The sequence below is a fragment of the Polyodon spathula genome, chromosome 6 (assembly GCF_017654505.1).
Source record: "Polyodon spathula isolate WHYD16114869_AA chromosome 6, ASM1765450v1, whole genome shotgun sequence".
Classification (NCBI taxonomy): Eukaryota; Metazoa; Chordata; class Actinopteri; order Acipenseriformes; family Polyodontidae; genus Polyodon; species Polyodon spathula.
This window is the reverse complement of record NC_054539.1, coordinates 5,352,368-5,380,247: the sequence shown is the minus strand read 5'-3', so window position 1 is coordinate 5,380,247 and position 27,880 is coordinate 5,352,368. Positions and strand designations below refer to the sequence as shown.

The 27,880-nt window shown below is 38.3% G+C and overlaps 1 protein-coding gene across 3 annotated transcripts; it reads right to left on the bottom strand.

The window, feature by feature from the left end:
* Positions 1 to 657: 657 nt before the first annotated feature.
* Positions 658 to 27,880, bottom strand: LOC121316718. Of its 3 annotated transcripts, none has more exons than XM_041251822.1 (7): positions 27,677 to 27,880; positions 27,350 to 27,376; positions 26,693 to 26,784; positions 9,180 to 9,336; positions 3,017 to 3,222; positions 2,180 to 2,399; positions 658 to 1,709 (listed from the first exon to the last, which is right to left on the bottom strand). In XM_041251822.1, exons 1-7 carry the CDS (start codon positions 27,699 to 27,701, stop codon positions 1,579 to 1,581), a joined length of 858 nt encoding a protein of 285 aa, XP_041107756.1. In that variant the 5' UTR covers positions 27,702 to 27,880; the 3' UTR covers positions 658 to 1,578. The 3 variants fall into 3 exon arrangements, with proteins under 3 accessions (XP_041107756.1, XP_041107757.1, XP_041107755.1); XM_041251823.1 differs by having other exon boundaries at positions 659 to 1,709; positions 27,700 to 27,879; XM_041251821.1 differs by lacking the exon at positions 27,677 to 27,880 and having other exon boundaries at positions 659 to 1,709; positions 27,350 to 27,436.

The following is a 27,880-nucleotide window of genomic DNA, read 5'->3' as shown; positions in this document are numbered from 1 at the left end:
TTTATAAAAGGCACATTGGCCAAAAGAAAACAGACAAACAAACCAACCCTGACAAACACTAGAACAAGTAGCGGGCTGAACCGGCACCCGTAGCAATTGTTCATTTGTTTTCTTCTTTTACCTCCCCTCTCTACTCCCGTTCTCCACTCTGAACACCCGAGTGATTTGTGCACCTATATATACAGCTGTGCCAGGATTCAAGTACTAATTAATCATTCACTTGAATCCCAACACATTAACTAATTTGTGCAATCCCTGTGCCCAAATACTAATACTCATTTAATCTGCACGTGAAATGATGGTGCAATCTGCCTGCCTAAATACACATACATATTTTAAATCACTTGTGATACACAGCCCAATTTATACCCCATGCACCAATATATACACACCACATACAACATAAAATACGCAAAGGGGCGAGGCACCCTGCCACATCTGTATAGTCTGATCTTTTATGGAGCATTCATAGCATGTGAATTAGATTAGCCACATTTGCAATGAAAGCTTGTATGTTTACTGGGTTTCATGGTCTTGAAAACCTGTTTGAGGTTTTTAGCAGCAACTTAAAAATAACAGGTCAAGAATATTTTATTTTTTAAATGTTTTTAATTATTACTTTATTTTTTATTTATTTTTAAACACAAAAACTTTATTGAAGGTATCCTACACATGCAGAACATTTTGCAAAACAGCATACAGTTTACAACCTTGGAAATATTGTGCAATTTTATTTTAAGACCCATGTTAATCAACTTAATGGAAGCATCTCTAGATCAATAATATTATAAAAATAGTAAACCTAACAAACAATGCAGAAAAATGGCAGCTTCACATACTGCAACATTTAAAAAAAACATTATTTTGAAAATATATTCAGGAACATGTGTGACCTGTTCTGAGAATGGGGGATTTGAAGGCACAGAAGGACTACTACACAGACTGCCCTGACTTCGACAGAGCCTGTGCATGAATCCCAGGAGACCACACCTGCAACTAATCACTTGGAGATCTGAGAAAAACAGAAACAATGTGCAGCAGACCTTTACTGATTTCCTACACAGACATTTTCAGACACTTAACAACAGATGTCCACATCAGATTGTCCTTTTTAAGTCCTGTAACTGAAACTCATCTTTTAAAAAAAAAAAAAAAAAATTTTTTATATATATATATATAACTGTTTTATGGCATGCACAATCAGTGTTAAGTGGTACTGTTGCTCTGAGCTTGTCTCGAGAATCTCAATGCAAGCTCAAAGCCAAAGTAAAAGCAAATTTAGAGAAGAATGATAACTCAATATGGCATTTAAAAATCTTCAGTTTGGTCTAACAACATTTCAACTCAGTAGTAAATGCTTCAGCTAACGACTACAGTGCATCACTAAGATATTCCGTTCTTCTTGGGAATGTTTTGCTTTAGGTAGGAAAAAAAAATCAAATGCTACAGAACAGAACTTTATATCCTGTGGCTGATTACATCTGAAGGTAATGCAACACCAAAAGAAAAATGTATGTACTTTAATATATTAACAAAAATAAAACAAATGTACCAAACACAACACTAATTAAGCCTTTGTCAGCAAAAAATATCACATCCCTTTTCTCGTTTGGCTTTCCTGTATCTGAACCTAATTTCTGACAGCTTTGAGTTAATCCCAACTCCAATTTGTCCTCTTTTTGCATTGGGGAATTTCTTCAATGTGGCATCTGAAAGTACACAAACATAAATACAGTCAGTAGAAAGCATTTCAAAGGTCTGTATTTCCTGTTTGACATTTTCTATTTGAATGGACAGAAAATATATATTCTAAACTGAACACTGAAATCAAATTTCTGTCTAAACAATTTTTCATCTTGCTAATGAGAAAGCGGTGAAGTATTTTATTGCAACATAGGTAAACCTGAAATATGTAAGCAAATACAGCTCAAAAGTATGGATTAAAAAGACGGATTCTCAAAGTCTGCGCCAATTACACTGTAAAACAAATAAGAAACAACATAAGACTGCTTACAAACACCTACATGAAATGTCTGAGTTGTTTATTTCAGATTTGGTAACTCTATTGGCTGTGTTTTTTCTTTCTGACAATTTGGAGAAAAGGGCTTTGATAATCCAGCCCTCTGTGTAAAGACATGTTAATCTAACATCATCGTGAAACGTGCCATGCATTACGTACTATAGATTGCATCCAGCTTTAACGGATCCAGTCCTTCTTTTTGGTCTGCATAGTTGGCCCTTTTACTTTTACCACCTCTGAGGTTGCTCCTCAACAGAGTGTCCATGTCAAAAACTCCAAGCAGTAGGGTTCTAGCCATGGCTGTCGCAGAGTTTGCTTGTATGGCAGCTTTCCACACCATTCCTTCACTATACACGTTTGATCCCTTGTATACTTCCACCTGAAACAGAAATGAAAAAAAAAAAAATATTCAAATTACTTTTTAAGATACTCATTAGGGTTTCTGGATGACTGATAAAGACATTTTTTCTATATTTTACTCTTGTGTGCACTCTGTTGAATCTAAAACCAGGCAATGTTAGCTATTAGGTTTATTTTTAATGTAACTTCCCTTCAGCTGAAGGCACACACGTTTCTTCCCTTATTAAAGTTATTCCCCAAATGGAGCTCTTATTATACCGCTTACAAGAGACACAGCTGATTTCTCAAGTAGCCCAGCTGTGGCTCATCCACCAAGGCATTAACATAAATAAAGGGACTATGTGAACAAACATGGCCTTAAAACAAACTGGAATGGCTGTTATCCCTCCTCATTTCTGCTTTAGTTCCATGCATGCATTTTGCAATAAACTAATAATAAAAAACAATAAAGCAGTATCTAAAAGAAACAGCATCAAGGGTTACTGCAAAAAACTACCTAAAATAGTGAAAACATGTGACTACTATACAATTATTTATTTGACACCCAGTAGAATGTGTTAAATCAGAATGGAAGATGTGGACACATTACTGTTAGCTAATCAATTTGCTTCATGGTTACTGAATGTAGAGACTCACAGAGTTTGTTACGTTCGCCGATGCACACATACTCTGCATATTTGACCCTTCTATGTCTGCTGGTGGAGTTGGAAAGGTTGGTGTACTGCAGACACTATCAGAGCAGGATGTCTTGCAATCTTCATCAGAAACAAAGCAATCGGACGAAGTGGTTTCAATACGAGCTGCAAAGGTGTGTCTCATTGTTGACAGAAGGGAGGGGATTTCTGAAAGTACAAGTAAAATGTTACATAAAATTGCAGGTTTGCCTAGGAAAATAAATACATGAAAGTCTTAAGAATGCAAAAAAATGGCTTCTGTATAAACACTTACTAGGGGTGCGACAATTAATCAATGCATCGTTTATTTATCATCTGTCCTTAAATTTCCAGAGCTTCAATTACATATTGGTGAATTGATGCATCAAATTAGAACCCAGTTTGAAGTCTCCTGTTGCCGGTTTGCAAACCTTGAGTGTGTGAGACTGCGCTTCTTTTACTGCTAGTATTAGCGCGTTGCTAGGATACACACTGTAGGCCTCTACATTCGCGTTGGACAAGCCAAAGCAGAAGTAGGCATGTTGTATTCACGTTTTCTTGATTTAACAATTAAGGTAAATTTTATTTTTTATTTTTTTACCTATTAACTCTACCGATTTAGGTTTTGCTTCAAAGCATGTTGTGTTTGGATTATATGGGAATATTATATAAAAAGAAACTGAATTTAGTACGATAATTAAATTAGTCAGAATTTGGGAGGTTAATTCAAATGCTTTGCTTTGCTTTTGGACATAAAATGTTATCAGTAATGAACAACAATGGTACACAGAGAAATTACTTCTGTTAAAAATATAGTATTATCTATTATTATTACAATGTTAACACTAGAACCGACACGGTTATACACATACCTAAAACCACCGCAGGCAGTCATTATGACGGTTACATTTTGTATTTATTTTTTATTCAGTTGTCACCAATGTTTTTTTCCCCACGGTTTTCTCCCCAATTTGGAATGCCCAATATCGGCCACAGAGGTCGCTGGTGCGCGGTGAACCGTGGACTCCCCTGCCGACCTAAGCCCTCCCCCTACCCGGGCGGCTCACACCCAATTGTGCACCGCCACACAGGAAACCCCAGTCACGGTTGGCAGTGACATAGCCTGGTTTCAAACCTGCGATCTCCAGGCTATGGGGCGCATTCTGCTCTCCACGCGGAGCGCCTTTACTGGATGCGCCACTCGGGAACCCCATGATAGTTACATTAAAGTGACACGGTTACATCAGTATTAAAATGAAGGACACGGTATTAAAAGTTTTATTTAAGAATGTCATATCAAACATCTGCACAGCCAAAACACTGTACTTAAATGAACAATTAAACATAAAAGGGTTTATTTTCTAACTTACAATGATAAAGCACTAATTTAAAAAACTGAAAAACTATAATAAAATAAAACTTTCAAAAGAAACTAGTGTGTAAACAGGTATATGTACATACAAAACTGTAAAAAACAAATGTATTTTTCATTTAAAATGAAAGTACCATATGTTTTCTCTGTGTGTGTCACTCTGTGCAGCACTGAATCCATGTTGAGTTGCTGCAGCCTGTTGCTTTGCAGTTTACTGATCAAAATGTTTATACCGAAGCGCTGTTCAAGATGACATCTCCTGATATTGCATTCCTTGTACAAAATGAAGGAACTGGTGGCTTCCAGGTCCAGTACAGATAACAACAGGCTTGTATATTTAAAATAAATAAAAAAAAAAAAAAAAAAAATATAATATATATATATATATATATATATATATATATATATATATATATATATATATATAGAGAGAGATATATAGAGAGAGAGAGAGAGAGAGAGAGAGAGAGAGAGAGAGAGAGAGAGAGAGTGTAGTTAGTGTGTAGGTTACATTCAATATAAAAACATGTATTGTAAAAGACAAAGTGACGGCTTTGGTGGTTCTAGGTAAAGGGGATTATTATAACATTTGTATTTTTGTGATCCTGCCTTTCAAACGCCATCAGGGTATTTAATACATGTATTTAGGAAAAGTCAAGAACGGTCAACCTTGTATCTTTTCAAGATATGTCAAAATGACTGCCCTTTACAATACATGTTTTTATTTATAATATAACCTACAATATTCTGTTTGTTTTTTTTAAATATACAAGCCTGTTGTTATCTCTACTGGACCTGCCAGCCACCAATTCCTTCGTTTTGTGCACAAGGAGCGCACCAGGGAAAATATCAGTAGCAGAGATTTCATTTTGAAGCTAGCCGCAGCTCTTCGGCAGAAACATTTCAATCAGAAAACGGCAGCAGCTCAACCTGGATTCAGTGCTGCACCGAGTGACACGCGCAGAGAAAACATGTTACTTCAGTTTTAAACTACAAAATACATTTGTACCTGTTTACAAACTAGTTTCTTTTGAAATTTTATCTTATTTTAGTTTTATATTTTTTGAAGTCATGCTGCATAGTGGTAAGTTAGAAAATAAATCCTTTTATGTTTAATTGTTCATTTAAATACGGCATATCGGCTGAGCAGATGTTTGATATGGTGTGCTTGAAAAAAACTTTTGAGTTCTATCTGATAGTTTGTCTTTCATTTTAATACTGATGTTGTTTAAAATGTACCCGTCCTAACGACTGCCTAGTCTGACTGATGACCTATGCAAAGCATTATAATTAGGACCGATTAATCAACTGAATTTTTTTTACAATTTAAATCGTGCAGAATTAGATCCGCATTTTCTCCGCAGCAGTCCAATCATTAGTGAGCGGAGGCAGGAAATAAACAGTTGAAGGTCTTGAGTAGGTTTAACCAATGGGAGAGTCAAAGACCTGCCCCTTGTTATGCAGGTGATCAATCACGAGTGAGCAGAGGCGGGACATACATCGTCGAAGGTATTCTTTGTTTCAGTTGAAGGTCTTGTAAGTTTAACCAATAGGAAAGCAAAGATCTGCTCTGGTTTTGCAGCTGTCCAATCATTAGTAAGCAAAGGTGGGACATAAATATGCTAGGGTGCACAGTGTAAGAACAGCTGAATTTTGCATGACACTGCTAATATTATAGAGACCATTATTGGGAATTATATTGAGAACTTCAAAGTAATACTTAGAATGGATTTTTATAAATTATATTAAAAAAAAATCCATACGAATCCATTTTCAACAAGAACTTTCTCAGAAAAATTGGAGATTTGTTAAAAAAGGGAGATATACACCACAAATACCAGAATTGACACAGGAAGGGAAGGGATATACTCGCCACCTCCAACATTCAAATTCTGAAAGGTATTCGTGGCTTACCGCTAGCTGTCAGTTTAAAAAGTATTGCTATGCAGGACAGCCGCTACAAGATCAATACCTTTATTAAAATGTGCATGGATTAATCTACCGAATAATCAACTAATGCCCATAAATTAACCGATCAAAATCTTTAACACTAGAAGCGCCGAGATTTCAGACTGCATACAACCACCGCACCCGCAAAATGTGCGGCTCCATTTTAACATGGCTTCGATATTTTTATTTATGAACATCACACATAACATTTTCATAGCAGAAACTCTGTATTTACATTAAAAATTAAAAGAAATTTGTAGACTTCGCGGACTGCTAAAACGTCTGGACGGATGATGTTGGGTTGGCGTGGGCAGTTTTAGCAAAACGAGAGCCGAAGTTAAATGTTGAATCGCTAAGCTACCAATAAAACATGAAGAACAATACTGTGAGGGTGATATTGTACAAATATTTTTCTTTTTTTTTTCAAAAACAGCACATATACATAAACATGAAAAACTGTAATAAAATAGACTTTACGCAATAAACTTCTATGTGAACAAATGTAGAAAGCTGAAAAACATAAATAACTAGTTATAAAAATAGCACAAAACAAAAATATAGCATAACTCATGCAACGTGAAAGCGCTTTGAGTGAAACAGAGTTCGAAGGCTCTGATTGTCTGTTCAGAGTTCTATTACAGCTTTCTCAGCACAATCTATGCAGAAAACACGCTTTTCAACTGTAGCACTGCATTTGCCACAGACTTTTCACAACAGGTGCAGACATCAAAAGTTCTGTTTTTATTGCATTTAGCAACCTGGCACTGTCTTTTTTCTGTGTGCGGTGGGAATAGCGCTGGCTGAAGGTTGAGGGGCATTTGTCAGCTGGCTTTCGAGTCTTTTATCAAAATGTTTCTGCCATAGCTCCAGGGAAGGCTGCAAAATGAAGTCCCTCCGAGTGATTGTATTGCCGGTGCACTCTTTGAGCAAAACCAAAGCGTTGATGGCTGCCACATCCAAAGCATTATAAAAAACAGCCACAGCCACAGAGTACCACCTTTGACAGAATACAGCCGTGCCATTTGATCCAGTATATCCACACCATACTTCGCTGCGTTGTAAAATGTAACAGTCTCTAGCTTTCGTTTAGCATCAGTCCCGATGGTCGCCAATTTGTGCAGAGAGCTAGAATGAGCAATTTTTTTTTTTACACTGGTACACACTCAGGGTGGCACAGTCGTTCTGCCTGAGGAGTGTAGTGGAGTGCAGGGGGGCTCGCACGGCTTGAGCTGTTGGTGGTAACTCTATTCAGAGGACAGGCAAACGAGAAAAAAGTTGCGTAGCGATATCACACTGTATTGTGATTCAATGTGTATATTTTGTGACAACTGCTAATAAAATAAATAAATAAACAAATAAATAAATAAATAATATGTGTTGAATGACTTTCATTAGTGTTTCAGCACTCGACAGGAGAATACATTCTTTCACAATGACTGACTTTATTACAAAGCCCAGACTGAATTGTCAGCTATACTGTATTGGTTTCAATATGCCGCATAAACTGCGGGTCTGGCGATTGAAGAACCAAGTGCTTATAACTTATTAATTTTTACGATTCTGCAGCTGAAACACTATATGGGTATTTCATTCAAATATTTAGTAACACTTTAGAACAGACATGCACAAGATACTCACATACACAGAGATATTTAAATTTGATTTGCAAAAGCCTTTCAAAAAACGGCTAGGGTGGTGCTAGTGTTAATCGAGTGACAGTCCTAATTATAATATGTTTGGTACATGAGGTGCATCATAGGACAAATGTTTAAATATATGTACCCGTATATATACCTTTCTATAGATTTACTAAGCATTGCATGCTGTATAGAAGAGCTCTTGCTGTACTTGTCACATGACCACTGACGGACCACGTGACAACACTATTAAACCCATAGTTTGAATATATAATTAAGCGATAGAGCCTTGTGGTAGATGACCGCTACTGGAGTTACGCGTCCTGAGATGTAGACGAGGGCGCTAATGAAAGTCAAGGTCATCTACCATACAGTAGAGCATGCATCGAGAGGGCTCTATCGCTATTAGAAAACGATTTATTTCTTTATTTTCTCTTTAAAACACAATAACTTTAAAACCTATACTTATCTTGAACTGATATTTTGCCAGGTAACCTTCCACTGAGGAAAATAGACCCTAACGTAATTAGAAAAACAAAATAGGCGTAGAGAAAACAGTTTTCTGTTTTATTTATCATGACACTACCAGATAAATTAACTGTAGGATTGTTAAATAGTCTGTCTAGTAAAGAATCAGACTCGAAACTTCTTGTTGGAGGCAGTGTATCATTCAAGCTGGCAGGGACTGGATTTGCTGGTGCGGAAAGAACTGAAACAGGGTTGGCAGTTTGACTGGCTGGTTTTGAGGGAGGGTGTTCTTTGGATCCAGTGGATAGCAAAATTATGGACCAATTGTGTCTTTCCTGTTGATTTCCTGTCCAGTAGCATTACAGTGTCCTGTCACAGACTTGTCTCTAGACCAGCATCAGAAAGTACGTTTAAGTAGCTTTTTATGTTATCAAATTAGTTGTAGATTGGAATGTTAAGGAAAAAAGCTGGTATATTCATGCATGGATTGATTTAAAATTTAATTCAGTTAAGCACTTAAATGCTCCAGCGGGCATCCATGCAAAATAGAAGCCTGGTAGATCTGGAAGCTGATTGGCTGTTCGCACTCAATCGTTTTCTAATACCAAAAAAAGGGAGAGGAGAACAGCAACAGAACATATAAACTTATATTAAGCTAATGCAGACATACATGCAGACATGTGTGTATCTGAATATGTCAGTGTCCAGTTTTAACTTACCATTGACCAACATATCTTTGAGTCGTTTATTCTCTGCCTCCATTTCGGCTTTCTCTTTCTCAAGTTGATGAACTCTGGCATGCAAACCCTGGATTTCCTCAGCAGGGGAGAGCAGACTCAGATCTTTTTGCTCTTTTGAGTCCTCCTTTTTTTCCTCCTATGGGATGTAAAAATGGAAGACTGCTGACACATGTATTAGTAAATAATGTTTTTTTTTTTGTGTTTGTTTGTTTTTTTAATAAACTTTCTAAGTAAATAGATTACTTCAATTATTAGACTATTTTTTTTTTTTTTCAAATGATAATATTTGACTGGACAGAAAATAATAACTGGCATTTCAAAAATTACAACTATTCTTACATTGTAACAAAAATATGATGCTGTCTTAACAGATAATTGGCAACAAAAATAATCTGTACTTGTAAGGCACAAGAGAAATGTACTATAGCCCAAATAGTGATGAGCGATTTATCTAAAATATGGTTAATTTCCGGCAATCAAATTGTACATTGAAACCGACTTTGAACAATTAATAAACTGCACAATTTCGATCGATTATTATACTATAAAACTCCACGTTTTCTTTATGGTCACTCATCATAAAAGTTACTTCCGCATCTCAGCCACTTTCAATTCCTGCTGTTCGCTTCAGGCAACCACTGAAGATGCTCTCACTGTGGGATCTGTAGTGCAAGAACCTCGAGACCCGCCAATCCCGTAATGCATACAGCGTCACGAACAAAAACATACAGGGAGCATAGAGTAGTATCAGAACTCTTTGTTATAAAGAGATTGAGCGAGTGTTTAAATACTGTACGTTCATAAATACAAACTATTTGCATTTTCTTTACACATCTATCAATAACCTTATTAATGACGTTTCATTCTGCAAGAGAAAAGCAGTGGATATTAAATTGCATAAATATAGGGTCAGTCCATGGCAGATCAATCACAACTTCATGACAGTTTAAAATACAAGCAAAGCACAAAACGACATTCAAAAGATGACTATATTTCAAAACCTTTGTTTGCAATTGGCTTTTTAAAAATGAAAGGTAATCACATGACATTTTTAGGGTTTTGTATAGCCTTCCATAATACACACACACACACACACACACACACAATTAAACCCTTAAATTGCTCAAAATCCATATCATCACATTCATAAGAGCTTTTTTTTTTATGTACCCCCAGAATCTTATTATTAAACAGCATGGTCTCCATCGATGAAATAAAACAAATCATCATGTTTATAAAGTTACTATTATTATTATAATTTCTTAGCAGACGCCCTACCCAGTGATCTCAGCATTTCTTTACATGGCCATTCTTATGATAGACAATATCCCGACTTTGTCTTGTTTGTTTTTCTAGGTCATCTAAGCAATTTCTGTGCTGACCAGCAAAAGGTTTTCTTGAAATGTATTAAAGTATTGTAGCAACAGTGAGATGTGTACTTTCAAATCAGAGCTGTGCTACCCAAACAGTGAACTATGTAGTCGACAATTATAACATATTTAACACTAGAAGCGGCAGTCATTTTGATGTTTTTTGGTTTAAAAATGTAATTTTCTAAAAGCTCCGGGCGCAGTCACATTGATGGCCACACAGAAAACTATTGTATTTTGATTATACAGAACAGTATTCTACTTTATTATTTTTATTTACCAGTCCGCAATGTGTTTAGCCATAATTAGATTAGTCTCTACTCTCTACCCGAGTGAATGACTGACAGTCTATTGTTTTTCAATCAGCCTTTTCAAAGGCTGGCACCTACTTGCCAGCTGCGCTGCTTTGGTCGTCGATTAGCATCGGGACTAGTGAAAATAAATACCAGAGACCGTGGAGTTTTACAATGCAACCAAATATGGAGTTGATGTTTTGGATCAGATGGCATGGAAGTCCCCTGTGAAAGCTGGCTCCCGACGGTGGTCTTTTCAGGTGTTTTCCAATGTACTGGACCTAGCAGCCATCAACTCCTGGGTACTTTACAAAGAATGCATGGAGAAGAATTTACCAAGGAGAGAATATCTTTTACAGTTGGCACAGGAACTTCGCAAGAAGCATTTGAAACAGGGAGACTGCCAAGCGTATACCCACAGCTGAGCCACAAGAGATGCCAATGCCAGGTTGGAAGTGCAATAAAAATAAAACTTTGGACAGCTGTGCCCTGTGCAGAAAGGCGGTGTAGACAAGCACATTATCTGTGTTGACTGTGAACAGCCTTAGACTCAAAGTAAAGGAATACCCTTTTGTTGAAAAAAAGAAAAATAAATTAGCCTTTTTTCATAACTTCTTGTGCTGTGCCTGTCTGCATAATGTTTTTTTTCCAAGTTTATCTACCTACGTTGTTCAGTTGTTTTTGCTCATCTGATAATAAACCGATTGCTGTTGAAAAGTTAAAAATGTATTGCTATCGTTTCAGTACTATAAATATGCATGTTGTAAACTGATGTCTGTTCAGATGTTTATTTATTTAGGTTTTCTTGTTTTATATATATATATATACATATGCGTTTCGGTTGTTGAGATGTTTACATGCCGTACTCAATAAAATTTTTAAAAATAAATAAATATTTACATCTGACTGTTTCTACTTTCGTCATACTATTTACAGTGTTTTGAATGCAGCAGTCAGAAAGACTGCTGTGGGGCTTCTAGGTATTAGTATATCTCTGGTTCTTTAAGTGTTAAGGTACCGGTGTGCTGTACACTAAAACCGTGCATTGATGTACATATGACAGGATTTGAAGCAGAATACAGAAACAAAACTAGTGGGTTAGGAATTCTGTCTCATCCAGTAAGTGATCAAAAAACAAATTTAATCAGATCTGCATCTAAACAATATCAATTAGCCTTAGACTTGCTGAAAAAATGTCTGGGACACCTTGGCAAATGCAGACACGCATAGCATTTAGGCAAACAATTTGGCCAGCTGTCTGATAAAATGGCTCTGTATACCCCTCTTTTCTCAAAGGGCCATTAGGCTACTTGGGAGGTGAAGGCCTTATTCAGAAGCACAGAGTTATTGCTGCTACGTTACTGTCTGCATGGATGTCATCTCTCAAAAGACAAACTGTGCAAGTATTGCAGCTTTCTATCTCCTTGCCAAGGGGATGGGCACTGCACATGTATTCTGCCTACATGAATATTTTAAAATGATGAACTTGAACACCCTTCAGATGACTCTCAGAGAAGAGGAGACCTGACATGCACACCACATAAAAATCTCCAGAGAAGGAAAAAAAAAGAAAACTGGAGATGAAAACATCTGTGTGCTCTGCTACAAAGCTGGGAGGTTCCAGAGCTGCTGCTTTTGAACTGGTGCCAGGTGTGTTTAGTGATATGAGTTTTACTGTGTACTTACTTGCACCCAGAATTAAGTTAGGGACCTATTTATAGAGCGACGTGGACCCCACCTTGTAGAAACCCCTGTTAACTAAACCTGAGAGATCATGTCTTACTTTCTGTTCATTTTTAAAATCCTTTTTCATACACTTGATACCCCCTACAGGAAAAGATCATTTGAGTAAAAAAAGCACTCCTCAACAGTCACATAAAATAGGTGCTCACCCAGTTAAAGCGCTGCCGGTGGGGGTGCAGGATAAGTCACACAGCTTGGCCAGTTCACATTCAGACTGTGCAAAGAGGACGTACTTTGCTGGGGACCACAGAGGCTCTGACACTCCTGAGGTGGGGGATGGGAAAACCAACAGGGACTGCTTCTCTTCATCGTGCAACAGCGAACCCTACTGGTCAGACACCGAGCACATTCAGAGTGGATAAAAAGCAGGGCTGATATCTGTTCTCCAGGACCAGTAGTCCACCCATCTCTGCTCTAGATTGCTCGGCATAAAAGCGATTCTGGCTTTAGGCTTGCGAGATCGGAGGACGTTCAAACGCCCTTAGAACATTTGTGCTGTGTGAGGACTCACTGCGGTGAGGAGAAAAAACATAATTGGAGGAAAATAAATAAAAAATAATAATTGGTCACTGTGGCAAAGTGGTGAATACGTGCAGGTGAGTGCAGTGCAGAGTGGATAAATGACACAGACGATGATGTATAGGTGCAAGGGTGTTTATTAAATGAATTCAATGTCCAGAGCCTTATAGCAAACCTGCAAATAATACTAATGTTGGAAGTGGTACAGCGGCGTGTATCACTTCTGATTATATTCCCACGGGTTTGACCCATAACCCACAGTCCAGTTCTTTCACCCACACAAAACACAAAACACAGACACAATTCCGATAGTGCGTGATTTTAGTGCTCGTGGTGCAGACAGACAGTTCCTGTAGTGGAAACGGTGAGTGGTGATATCCGGGTTTTACGCTGGCCTGCGGCTGCAGCTCCGGATCGTGCTCAGTAGTCTTAGTGAAAACAACACAAGACAAACAGAGTTAATACACAAATAAGCAGGACACTCACGGTTTCGGTATACAAGACGGGCTCCTTCTTGGTTATTTAGCGTAACCATCTGCAAAAAGGAACAGATCACAAAGCCACGCCCCCCTATTTATACCCTCGCCCATGACCCCTAGGTTAACGAGTGCATCCGCTCCTCCAATCCTCTGATGCCACGCCGTTTACCGTCGGGTCAGTGAGCTTGGGTGCCGTAGCTCCGCCCCTTTCCTAAATGGCTGACTTCCACCTACCCTACGGAATAAATTGTCTTGCCATTTGTTTAAGGTTACTCTGTTCCTTCTTTCTAGTGCCCTCACCGGACGGGAAGGAGATCTAACACCAAGCGTCATTCGATCTCTTCACAGTCACTCTAAATTATTATAATTTTTTTTTACAGTATGCACTACCATTAATCAATGATACGTTGATTAAAAAGAAAACACAGTTCCTTGCTGTTATATTGCAAGCTATGCAAGAAATGAGTAGCACAGAACCTGATAACAGCTTAGCAGGATTCTTCTAATCAAACTGGGGACAGTGATTTAAGAAATCTGCTGATATAATAGCATAATAAAAGGTATTACCAGAGCAAAACTATTCAGGCCTGAATCTTATTACCTGATTTCTGTAAAACCACAAACTACTGAACATGCCTATAGCTACCTTAAAGAATAAGGAGCTACATACCCATAGCACATGCCCTACAGGATATTCATTCTGGTTCTAATTGCAATTGCTCCATTGTTTATTGTATTTAAAGTGTTTCAAGTGTTACAGAACCCCCTGCAATGTTTACATGCTGCATTGTTATTCACAAGGGTGAATCAACTTGAGAATAAAGCCATAAATATTTGTAAGCCTTTTTTTATGCCTTTTTCACATATGAAAAAAATTTTTGGCATGAATATCAAATTCCACTAACAATATAGATTTTGTACATTGTAACAGGTCGCCAACATTTCTGAAGCAAAATAGGTTTCATGGGTGTGATTCACCTAATATTTTGGTCGCAAATATTTATGGCTTTACACTACTTTCATTTGTCTTTTACTAGGGAATGTTCATCAGGAGAAAGATCATTTTTCTTCTACACATCGCAGTGTGTCCAGTTCATGCTTCCTCCTGAAACAATGCTGGTGCTCTGATTGAAGTGTGTGGCATACTGTAAGAAGAGAAAAACAGAATTGTGGAAGGAGGAAGCTTGACAGTGTACCTTCTGGATTTCAGAGTGGAAGGTGTAATGAGTGACCCCCACTGGCCATATAGCCACATTGTATGTGTGCAGAAAAGACATTACAAACCCCACCAAAGGGAGATTCCCCTTTAGCGAAACCGTAGTGTGTCTGCCATTAGTGCCGAGGGCCAGTGGGACAAATCCAGACAGCAGAAAAAATAAAAATATTATATAATTAAATAAAGTGTTACAAAGGCTTATTATTTTTGTACACCTACAAGTTTTATTTTTTCAATTGCTTGAAAAAAAATCAAGATGTACCTCCCTGAGGAAGCATATGATAACAGCATATTAGGGATATACTGTATCCTTCTGAATAAAATGAATAAATATAATCAAATGCTTGTGCAGGACCCATGATAAAGAGAATAATAAGAAAACACATACCCCACTTGTTAGAGATACAAAAATACTAAGCATTTGGAAGTCCTTCTCTTGTGATTTAGAAAATGCTTTGAATTAAACAGGAGGAGACACTTAATGACTGCGTAACACCAACTAGTCCTTGACTTCTATAATTCTCAAAGCCATTATTCTGACTCATCATTTTGCTGATGTGCGTACTATTTTAAACTTGGAAGGATAATGGATTTGCTACCAAAACTGTAAATTGTGTTTTATATCAGAGGCCTGTCAGTGCTGGAGCAAGTGGACTGACTGTGCTGTTGAATTTGCAGCTCTCCTCTTCTGTCTGCTTTTCAAGGTGAACAGGGTCAATTTTAACAAAAAAAAAGGAGTGGTGCAGGTGATTACATAGGACTAAATAAAACCAACTCCTTATTGACTACATTTCCACTCATTAGACAATTGCAAAATATTGCTTAGAATAAACAGCAAATCAACTAGAGCTGTACAATCAAGTGTATTTATTCTATTTTTAGACATCTCTGTGTAAACTGCACCAAGCTTCTATGCACACAATATCATTAGAATGCTGCCCATATATATATATATAATATATGTGTGTGTGTGTGTGTGTGTGTGTGTATATATACACACACACACACACACACACACACACATATATATATATATACACACACACACACACACACACACACACACGCAGTGTTCTCTCTAAGCTTTTTATATACTGAGAAACGGTACATTATCAGCTAGAAACCTTCGACCATGCATTAACCCTTTTAATATATTTTTGTTGCATTATACAATTTTGAAACAATATACCAACAAAAGTATCTCAACAATTTTACAATTTACTTTAAATTTAAACAAGGTATTTACTGTGGCTCTGCCTCTGATTTTGAATCATCCTCTGATCCTGTGCAGCTGTCAGTTGTTATCATATAGACTGCATGCTTAACTGATGGTCTACATAAAATTGCTTGATACTACTGCATAAAACACTGGCATCTGCACTGCCTTCAACTCTAACCATCTTTAGGGCTATTAATTGATCCATTCTTGGGAATACCAAATTCAGTTTTTCAAAAATGCCATATTTAATTATCAACGTATTAATAATTAAATACGGCATTTGAACATCAATATAATGATGGTAGTTAAAATAAGTAAATTTAATAAACATTACCACATTTATTTTTTCTTTTCAGAGTCTTGTTGCTGTAATAGTATGTAAAGCACCTGAAGACACTTCAAACCTGTCATAATGTTTATAGGCATCACTTGGCTCACTGCTGGCATTAAAATAAGCAGGAAAACCTAATAATTATATTAAAACAGTTCAGAAAACCAAATGTCCAGCACAGTTGTGAGAATCATATTTACAGTCTTCCACTAACACAGTAGTTCAGTCTACAAATAAAGTTTGAAAAGACCTGTTTAGCTTATTGCTGGCATCTACAGTAACAATACAAAATATGAAACAGTTTAGTAAAAGTCCAGCAATGTCAAGTGAGAGTAATCCTATGTACTAATTAAAAGTGCCCCTTTTAATGTAAATGCATTTAATAAATCCTCTCAGTTGTTTATTTTCTAATTCTGCAGTGTTATTTGCAAGATTTAGAAAGAGGCGTATCTCCAGACAGAATGTGTTCCTGAAACCAGTGGTGTGTAGTGTAGTGACTACATCCTTTACACGGTACAGTGATCAATTTCCTTTAGGATTGTATAGCTAGAAAAATAGTTCTGAGCTCTTTTCTTCCTCGTCAGAAAATATCATTCAATTAAGAAACGGCCCTGGTTTAAAATGGCTAATTAGAGCTTCATTAAAGGAAGGTTGCGTGGAAAGAAATAAACTAAACGATAATGAATATGCAATTAATTTAGCTTACTTCTGGAAAGTTCTGCCTTGATTGCAGTATTTTAGGTCTTCGTTTTTTAGCATAGAATCCAGTGCTTTGTCATTGTTGCCGTCTTATTTGCTTTCTTATTCTCTATGTGTTTATGACTGCATTATGTTATTTAATGGTATTGACTCGTACATGATCACGCGAATTACAGCAAAATGTAACACTATCGCACCATCCTTGTATAGATAATCCAATTTCTTATAGCTCTGTTTTACTGAAATATTACTTTTTTCTTCGTTTGTGCAGCAGCCATGTTGAGTTAAGAACATAAGAACATAAGAACATAAGAAAGTTTACAAACGAGAGGAGGTCATTCGGCCCATCTTGCTCGTTTGGTTGTTAGTAGCTTATTGATCCCAGAATCTTACCAAGCAGCTTCTTGAAGGATCCCAGGGTGTCAGCTTAACAACATTACTGGGGAGTTGATTCCAGACCCTCACAATTCTCTGTGTAAAAAAGTGCCTCCTATTTTCTGTTCTGAATGCCCCTTTGTCTAATCTCCATTTGTGACCCCTGGTCCTTGTTTCTTTTTTCAGGCTGTAAAAGTCCCTTGGGTCGACACTGTCAATACCTTTTAGAATTTTGAATGCTTGAATTAGGTCGCCACGTAGTCTTCTTTGTTCAAGACTGAACAGATTCAATTCTTTTAGCCTGTCTGCATATGACATGCCTTTTAAGCCCGGAATAATTCTGGTCACTCTTCTTTGCACTCTTTCTAGAGCAGCAATATCTTTTTTATAGCGAGGTGACCAGAACTGCACACAATATTCAAGATGAGGTCTTACTAGTGCATTGTACAGTTTTAACATTACTTACCCTTGATTTAAATTCAACACTTTTCACAATGTATCCGAGCATCTTGTTAGCCTTTTTTATAGCTTCCCCACATTGTCTAGATGAAGACATTTCTGAGTCAACAAAAACTCCTAGGTCTTTTTCATAGATTCCTTCTCCAATTTCAGTATCTCCCATATGATATTTATAATGTACTGTGGCAAAGCGTAAGCCTTGCACAATGGAATATGTAGTTTATTGTATGTCTTTTTGTTAATTGTTAATATTGATTTAATTGTTTAGCTGCTGTGGCGCTCCGCTGGGGACGATTACCCGTCTGCGTGGAGCAGCAGCTGAAAGCAATCAGCTGTTCCAGCAGGCAGGTGGGCGTGTCTCAGCGGAGCGTCAGTATAAAAGCATGTTGATCGCTGTGATCGGGGCTGCTGCAAGGCCTGCCGTTTTCACGGCACCTTTTGAGTTATAGTTTGGGGTATTGTGTTTTATTTTGCACTTTTTGTACGGTTTGCTGTATTTGTCCTCTGTGCGTTACCATCGCTGGTAACGTCACATGACCGCCTTTATTTTACTTTCACTTTCTTTTTGTTGTTAATAAATCCTGCGCGCCTGTGCCGGCGTTTCAACACCACCTCTGTCTCTCTGTATGCTTGAACAGCGGCGACCCACACGCGTGTGACCCGTGGAAGACCCTGTCACATATGGTGTCGGAAGTGGATTCCGCTGCATCCTGCCGAAGCAAGGCTAGATGGCTACAGAGAGACAGGAGGAGCAAACCCCTGAAATTTTTTGGGGGGGACAAGGGCAGACCGCAGGTAACCCTGAGGGGCTGCTGAAGGAGAGGGATGGAGCCGCTGTCCTTAAAGGCACTGTGAAGGAGCCGAGACATCCCGCCCGAACGCCAGAGAGGCCGAGGAGGGTCTGTTCCCGAGAGCTGCAGAAGGAGTTCCGGTCCTGGAAGCTGGCGAGGGAGGAGGAGAGACTGCCTGCCCGGACGCCAGCGGGAGGAACTGCCTGCCGAGCGTCAGCGAAGGAGGACCTGTCGTTTGTGGGGGATCGTCACAGAAGGAGGCGGGTCAATCCTCTGGAGAGGAGCCCCGTGAAGGGACACTGGGTTTAGGGGATAATAATTCTGGGTGTATTGTTGTTAATTATTGGTATGTGGATAGTGGTTGTATGTGTGTGCATGTTTATTGTTTATAGCAATGCTAACGTTGGAGCCTGGTGTCTGGTATGATGGTATGGAGGTTGCACCTGGCTCTAATGTTCCCTCCCACCCACCCTTGTGTTTTTTTTTTGTTTTGTCGAATGGACCCCTATGGGTTCCATTCTGAGCGGGAGGATATGTGGCAAAGCGTAAGCCTTGCACAATGGAATATGTAGTTTATTGTATGTTTTTGTGTTAATTGTTAATATTGATTTAATTGTTTAGCTGCTGTGGCGCTCCGCTGGGGACGATTACCCGTCTGCGTGGAGCAGCAGCTGAAAGCAATCAGCTGTTCCAGCAGGCAGGTGGGCGTGTCTCAGCGGAGCGTCAGTATAAAAGCATGGCGATCGCTGTGATCGGGGCTGCTGCAAGGCCTGCCGTTTTCACGGCACCTTTTGAGTTATAGTTTGGGGTATTGTGTTTTATTTTGCACTTTTTGTACGGTTTTCTGTATCTGTCCTCTGTGCGTTACCATCGCTGGTAACGTCACATGACCGCCTTTATTTTACTTTCACTTTCTGTTTGTTGTTAATAAATCCTGCGCGCCTGTGCCGGCGTTTCAACACCACCTCTGTCTCTCTGTATGCTTGAACAGCGGCTACCCACACGCGTGACCCGAGGAAGACCCTGTCGCATATGGTGTCGGAAGTGGATTCCGCTGCATCCTGCCGAAGCAAGGCTAGATGGCTACAGAGAGACAGGAGGAGCAAACCCCTGAAATTTTTTGGGGGGGACAAGGGCAGACCGCAGGTAACCCTGAGGGGCTGCTGAAGGAGAGGGATGGAGCCGCTGTCCTTAAAGGCACTGGGAAGGAGCCGAGACATCCCGCCCGAACGCCAGAGAGGCCGAGGAGGGTCCGTTCCCGAGAGCTGCAGAAGGAGGAGTTCCGGTCCTGGAAGCTGGCGAGGGAGGAGGAGAGACTGCCTGCCCGGACGCCAGCGGGAGGAACTGCCTGCCGAGCGTCAGCGAAGGAGGACCTGTCGTTTGTGGGGGATCGTCACAGAAGGAGGCGGGTCAATCCTCTGGAGAGGAGCCCCGTGAAGGGACACTGGGTTTAGGGGATAATAATTCTGGGTGTATTGTTGTTAATTATTGGTATATGGATAGTGGTTGTATGTGTGTGCATGTTTATTGTTTATAGCAATGCTGACGTTGGAGCCTGGTGTCTGGTATGATGGTATGGAGGTTGCACCTGGCTCTAATGTTCCCTCCCACCCACCCTTGTGTTTTTTTTGTTTTGTCGAATGGACCCCTATGGGTTCCATTCTGAGCGGGAGGATATGTGGCAAAGCGTAAGCCTTGCACAATGGAAATATGTAGTTTATTGTATGTTTTTGTGTTAATTGTTAATATTGATTTAATTGTTTAGCTGCTGTGGAGCTCCGCTGGGGACGATTACCTGTCTGCGTGGAGCAGCAGCTGAAAGCAATCAGCTGTTCCAGCAGGCAGGTGGGCGTGTCTCAGCGGAGCGTCAGTATAAAAGCATGTTGATCGCTGTGATCGGGGCTGCTGCAAGGCCTGCCGTTTTCACGGCACCTTTTGAGTTATAGTTTGGGGTATTGTGTTTTATTTTGCACTTTTTGTACGGTTTTCTGTATTTGTCCTCTGTGCGTTACCATCGCTGGTAACGTCACATGACCGCCTTTATTTTACTTTCACTTTCTTTTTGTTGTTAATAAATCCTGCGCGCCTGTGCCGGCGTTTCAACACCACCTCTGTCTCTCTGTATGCTTGAACAGCGGCTACCCACGCGTGTGACCCGAGGAAGACCCTGTCACATGTACATTTTTATTTCCTGCGTGCAGTACCTTACACTTTTCTCTATTAAATGTCATTTGCCATGTGTCTGCCCAGTTCTGAATCTTGTCTAGATCATTTTGAATGACCTTTGCTGCTGCAACAGTGTTTGCCACTCCTCCTACTTTTTAACAAGTTTGCTTACTATACCAGAATCTAAATCATTAATGTAGATTAGGAATAGCAGAGGACCTAATACTGATCCCTGTGGTACACCACTGGTTACCACACTCCATTCTAAGGTTTTTCCTCTAATCAGTACTTTCTGTTTTCTACATGTTAACCACTCCCTAATCCATGTACATGTGTTTCCTTGAATCCCAACTGCGTTCAGTTTGAGAATTAATCTTTTGTGCGGGACTTTGTCAAAAGCTTTCTGGAAATCTAAATAAACCATGTCATATGCTTTGCAATTATCCATTTCAGCAGAGACATGGAGTGAAGTCACATGATGAATAAACTTGCAAAAAAAAAATAATGGACATGGTATGTTTTCTTCAACTGCTATACACTTAAATGTGTATTTTCAACTAATGTGCTGATTACATTTTGACCAGTTCAAAACACTTGAGATGATTTCTGAAATTGTCGTTTTTTTAAAAGGGAATAAATCAAAAACCATCAAAGTGTGAATATTGTGATTTTTATTTATGTTTACCGGAGTATGTATACTTCTAAATAATGCAGGAAGATTGTGCTTCACTGATTTTAGAGTTCAATTATATGACGAGTTAAAAACTGCAAAGTTCATGAGCAGTACCCAGCAGCACCGAGCAGCACTCTCTATAGAGGCAGAATCACCAGACGCTTGCTGCACCCACCCTGTACCTGTTATATAAAGCAACATCAGTACAGCATTACAGAGCACAACGATGCATTACGATAGCATGGTGTTGTACCCATTTAAACACACTTCTAATGGTACGACTGCCCCTTAACAACAGGGCAATTGCCAAATTGCTCCAGATACAATGTAAATCAATAAATTCAATGTTTTGCGCTAATGTAACTCCACATCAGTGCCTCAGGGTGGAGATCATCTATGTATACTGGTGTCAGACACATAGTAGGTGCTCAGTAAGATTCAGTGATGGCGAATGTGTGATGAAGTTGTCTCAAGTTTTCTTACCCAGCTTCACGCATTGGGGATGTTGCCAAGATGGCCCACTGAATGTTGCAAGTCTATAATTAACCACCATGTAATTACAATAAATAAGAATTTCTGACACAGGGGACAGACTATTTCATGATTCCATTGCTAAAGAACCTGCACAGATTTTAACAGAAAGATGCTTCCAGACATGTCTAATCTTCCTTATTATTTCATTGAAGCAAGCAGGTTCAATAATTAATAACGCAAGGAAGGCATGCCATTCACAATAATTAAGATGTAAAATATACTAATTAAGTTATTAAAGGCACGATTTCGTGACACCGAGCTGACGGCAGACAAGACAGAGCTGGACAATCTCCTTTGCCACCTTCCTTTCCTGCAGCGTGTTTTGCTGGTTCAGCAGAACAGCCTGGTCTGATCAATGAGCATTTCCCTAAACCTGTTCTTTTTTCAAATCAAACAAGTGGCACATGTCTCGGCTGGGGTGCACTTCAAAATTCCACCTTTAGTTGCAATCCTAAATATGCTCTATGAAAGAATCACAGTTGAAATTATTAAACTATTTTCCGCATTTTACTGAAGTTACCTTTGCTAAGTAATACTCTAAATGTGTTCGGCTGAATTATATGCATATTAGGTGCACACGGGAAGGTTTCAACTATCTTGATCATTGGACCACATTCTACAACGAGGACTATCTGTATAGATGGGACGGACTGCACTTAAATAACAAGGGAACCAGACTACTTGGAGAAAAAATCCTCAAGCAGGTTCAGAAGCATTTAAACTAGAAAGGAAGGGGGGAGAAATCAACAAAAAAACAGAAGGGAGACCGCATCAAAACAAGAACAACAACTCAGGTAAGACAACCATTACATGTATTTATCTAAATGTTAGAAGTATCAGAAACAAAATTCTATAACTTGAAGCTACTGCACTAACAAGTAACTATGATGTGATAGGTGATACAGAAACTTGGTTGTCTGAGAGTGATGGGGACGAATATAATATTTGTGGGTATACACTGTATATAAAAGGCAGGCAGGACAGAAGAGGAGGAGGGGTAGCACTAAACATAAGAAACAGTCTTGAAGCCCAAGTGTTAAACCTGGACAAAGAAAATAAAGCCGAATCAATATGGGTCAGAATAACGGACAAAAATTCAAAGGGCATAATAATAGCAGCATGCTATAGACCGCCAGATTCAGATGGTGAGCAAAATAATCTGTTATACAATGACATTAGAAATGTGTGTAGCAAAGGAGAAGCCATACTAATGGGGGATTTCAACTTCTCCCATATAAAATGGGAAAACCCGATGGGTAGCACGAAGGATGAAATAGAAATGGTGGAAATGACAAATGACTGCTTCCTAACACAATTTGTCAAGGCACCGACTAGAGGGGAGGCATGCCTTGATTTAGTCTTTTCAAATAACGAAGACAGAATAACTAAAACAGAGGTCAGAGAACCACTGGCAAACTCAGACCACAACATGGTCTCATTTGAAGTGTTTTTTAAAACCCCAAAAGTAATGACTAAAGCTAAGGTTTACAATTTTAGAAAAGCAAACTATGAAGGTATGAAACAGAGACTAACAGAAGTAGACTGGAATAAAATAGAGAAAACACCCACAGAAGAAGGATGGTTGTTCTTCAAAAATGTAGTACTAGAGGCGCAAACAATTACATCCCTAAAGTAGACAAATCTAAATGTAAAACTAAATTGCCAAAATGGCTTAATAGATCAATTTAAAAAAATATTCAGCGAAAAAAGGCACTTTATAGAGCATTAAAAAAGGACCAAAAAGAAAGTACGCAGAAAGAGTACACGGAACTGCAAACGCAAGTCAAAAAGGAAGTTAGAAAGGCCAAGAGAGAAATAGAAATGAACATTGCTAAGGGAGCTAAAACCAATTCCAAAATGTTTTTCCAATATTACAACAGCAAGAGAACATTCAAAGAGGAGATTAAATGTTTAAGAGATACAAATGGCAAAATCGTAGATGAAGAAAAAAAAAATAGCAAATATATTAAATGATTACTTTTCACAAGTTTTTACAAAGGAAGATACTGACAACATGCCCCACATGTCATCCAGTTCCTATCCAGTTTTAAATAACTTTAGCATAACTGAGGCAGAAGTGTTAAAGGGACTAGGAGCTCTTAAAATAAACAAATCCCCTGGGCCGGATGAGATCCTCCCAGTAGTACTCAAAGAAATGAAAGAAGTAATTTACAAACCGCTAACCAAGATCATGCAGCAGTCTCTTGACACAGGGGTGGTACCGACAGACTGGAAAATTGCAAACGTAATACCGATCCACAAAAAGGGAAACAAAACTGAACCAGGTAACTACAGACCAGTAAGCCTGACTTCTATTATATGCAAACTTATGGAAACTATAATAAGATCCAAAATGGAAAATTACCTATATGGTAACAGGGTCCTGGGAGACAGTCAACATGGTTTTAGGAAAGGGAGATCGTGTCTAACTAACTTGCTTGATTTTTTTGAGGATGCAACATCGATAATGGATAATTGCAAAGCATATGACATGGTTTATTTAGATTTCCAGAAAGCTTTTGACAAAGTCCCGCACAAAAGATTAATTCTCAAACTGAACGCAGTTGGGATTCAAGGAAACACATGTACATGGATTAGGGAGTGGTTAACATGTAGAAAACAGAAAGTACTGATTAGAGGAAAAACCTCAGAATGGAGTGTGGTAACCAGCGGTGTACCACAGGGATCAGTATTAGGTCCTCTGCTATTCCTAATCTACATTAATGATTTAGATTCTGGTATAGTAAGCAAACTTGTTAAATTTGCAGACGACACAAAAGTAGGAGGAGTGGCAAACACTGTTGCAGCAGCAAAGGTCATTCAAAATGATCTAGACAAGATTCAGAACTGGGCAGACACATGGCAAATGACATTTAATAGAGAAAAGTGTAAGGTACTGCACGCAGGAAATAAAAATGTACATTATAAATATCATATGGGAGATACTGAAATTGGAGAAGGAATCTATGAAAAAGACCTAGGAGTTTTTGTTGACTCAGAAATGTCTTCATCTAGACAATGTGGGGAAGCTATAAAAAAGGCTAACAAGATGCTCGGATACATTGTGAAAAGTGTTGAATTTAAATCAAGGGAAGTAATGTTAAAACTGTACAATGCACTAGTAAGACCTCATCTTGAATATTGTGTGCAGTTCTGGTCACCTCTCGTTTGTAAACTTTGTTATGTTCTTATGTTCTTATATTAGACAAGAGTACTAATACTACAGCTGTTTCCTGTGCTCTAGCAGAAAAATAAAACAGTGTAACAGAACCTTCTATTACCATTGACCAAGGGAAAACAAATCTTAATGTTATAAAACTAAAATAGTCTATTCTGACTGCATGGACACAGAGCTATAAACTACACAAGCTATAGACACTTTGTTTACCAAAACAGTAATAATACATTGTAGGCCACTTCGTTAGTTTTATTCTTGGCAGGTGTGCATGTGTAACTAGTTTCTATCATAGCTTTTTTTCCGTCCATAAAACAAGGAGAAAGTTGTAGATTCAATACACCGTGACACAATCCTACACACATGGCGGTGTGTGAGGAATGGAATATGTCAACACGCATGCTGTACAGGCACGTTTTTTTTTTTTTTTAATTATTAATATCTCAATTGAAAACAAAATAACCAAACCATTATGTCATGATGTTTTAACAGCACTTGTATACAGAAAAAATTGGCATTTTTTTCTGTTTTTAAATCCACTTCGATTTGATACATTTTGTGAGAACCCAATCTAACAGAGAGTGTATGTGCAGTTGGGAGCATGCAAATTTAGAATCCACTCACCGAAGGCAAAGTACTTCGCTGTATTCACAGTATTCACAGTCAGATTGTATTAAATAGTGTACACGATATTGTGATCTTGTATTTTAAACACTGTGGTAGACGTGAAGATTTCAATAAAAGCACAAAACAAACAAGCATGAGATCTCTGGAGTTGGGTGAAAAAAACAGAAACAAACAACTTATGATAAAATATCAAAAATGCATATCCTAAATTGTGTAATTTATTATAATATACCTAATACTAGGCCTGAATTCAGCAGTAACCTACACCAGTTCGGGCCTACACAATGTTGATACGGTACATACTGGCTGTTAAATACACGTACAACGTAAAGTAGACGCACAGAGTCATTTTAACTTGAGCAAATACAAAATCAAACGGCATATATACACAGCAGATACAACGAGTCATCTGGCTAAATCACATTTTATTTTCAAAGGCATGTATATATTGTTGATGAGTATACAGTCCACATGCAACAAGCATTCAAAATTTACAGCCGATCGTACAGTGAAGAGACCAACGCTGCAGAAAAACACCATGGCAAAAGGAGGGATATTACAGAAGAATAATACATTAAGTACTACAAGTTCTCTGTAACAGGACATCGCATATAAAAACGATGCTATGACTATACTAGCACGCCGAATTTACTTCAAAATTGGTTTGCACTGAATGTTACAAAAAAACAAACAAACAAACAAACAAAAAAAAAACACCAGTATGGTTTCATAATTCATGTAGCTTCTCATGTGCAAACGGGAGATGTGCTAAACGTCATGGTGCATTTCTTAACTGTTACGAAACAGTAAAGTCTGTACTTACGAATAAATTCGTCATCATTGTTTTGACAGCCGCAAGCCCTTCTGAGATTCGTGGCTCATTTGATCGGGGGCAGAATTTCTCCTCCAGCATTTCTGCGTAAAATAAAATGGCGATCGAGTAATTTTTAATGGCTTTGAATTCTTTGTTTGCAATGAATATGGCCTATCCGTTTTAATAATCACATAATCATAACACAGGAAAACCCTCCACTGTCAGGAACTGAGTGGTTGCTAGGCAATACTTGTCCAACCACTTTTTAGTTTTCGCTGTGACGTACTAGCAGGCCACATTGATTCTACTGCAATGTGTTTGCATTAAAAGGGGAGGCAGGGTAAAAACTACAATTTAACTTTTTTTTAACTCCACTGCTATAGAAAAAATCACAGATGGAGAATTAAATTAATCTCCAGATCACAGTATAACGTTTCCCACTTTACGTAACTTCGTTCAGAATAAATAAACTATAATAATATCGTGATTTGAAACAAACAAGCAAGCTAGCTGTTCATACTTTAGATTTAAAATTGGTATTGCAGTAACTTTCTACGGAGTACTTCTTCTAGTACAAACACATTGCTAAACGTACAAAACCAAAACCACAATGTTTTACAAGTGCGTTAGTCCTTAATTAATAACAAACAACAACGAAGAACATACCTAGCGACAGATCCATAGCACAGACTCCTGAAACAAACACAATAAATAAGCTTATAAACATTCAGAAACTTTCAGAATGCTTCTAAACAAAACAGACACATTGAACAAAAAAAAGTTTTTCACTTGTTAATAATAATAATAATAATAATAATAATAATAATAATAATAATATAATAATAATAACAGATTTTATAAAGTTCGGAAAAATCGAAAACGGTTCTAAATTTCTACCAGTCAGAAATCTAAAGCTGCACAACGTCAAAATATATGGTACATATTGCAGTGAGCTTTCAAACATTAATAGAGAACGTGATAAAAGTACAATACCCAGAGCCAAAACATAGTCGCACATTTTTAGTTTGAACTGTGTGTTACGATATAGCACCAGAAGGTTATTGCTGAATTCGTAGCATCACATCTAACATAGAAAGTTAAGAGTCTCCCTATGTTTAAAAAACAAAAATGTTTAAATGTCTCCTGTAACATTTAATATATTTTACTAAACACATAACAGACACTTTCCAAATGCAT

Coding starts and splice junctions, on each gene's coding strand:
- LOC121316718 (XM_041251821.1), bottom strand. CDS start 27,410: ATGTTTATAAGCTTATTTATTGTGTTTGTTTCAGGAGTCTGTGCTATG. Junction 2,400..3,016: donor CGGCGAACGTAACAAACTCT/GTGAGTCTCTAC, acceptor TTTCTGTTTCAG/GTGGAAGTATACAAGGGATC. Junction 1,710..2,179: donor AAAGCTGGATGCAATCTATA/GTACGTAATGCA, acceptor GTGTACTTTCAG/ATGCCACATTGAAGAAATTC.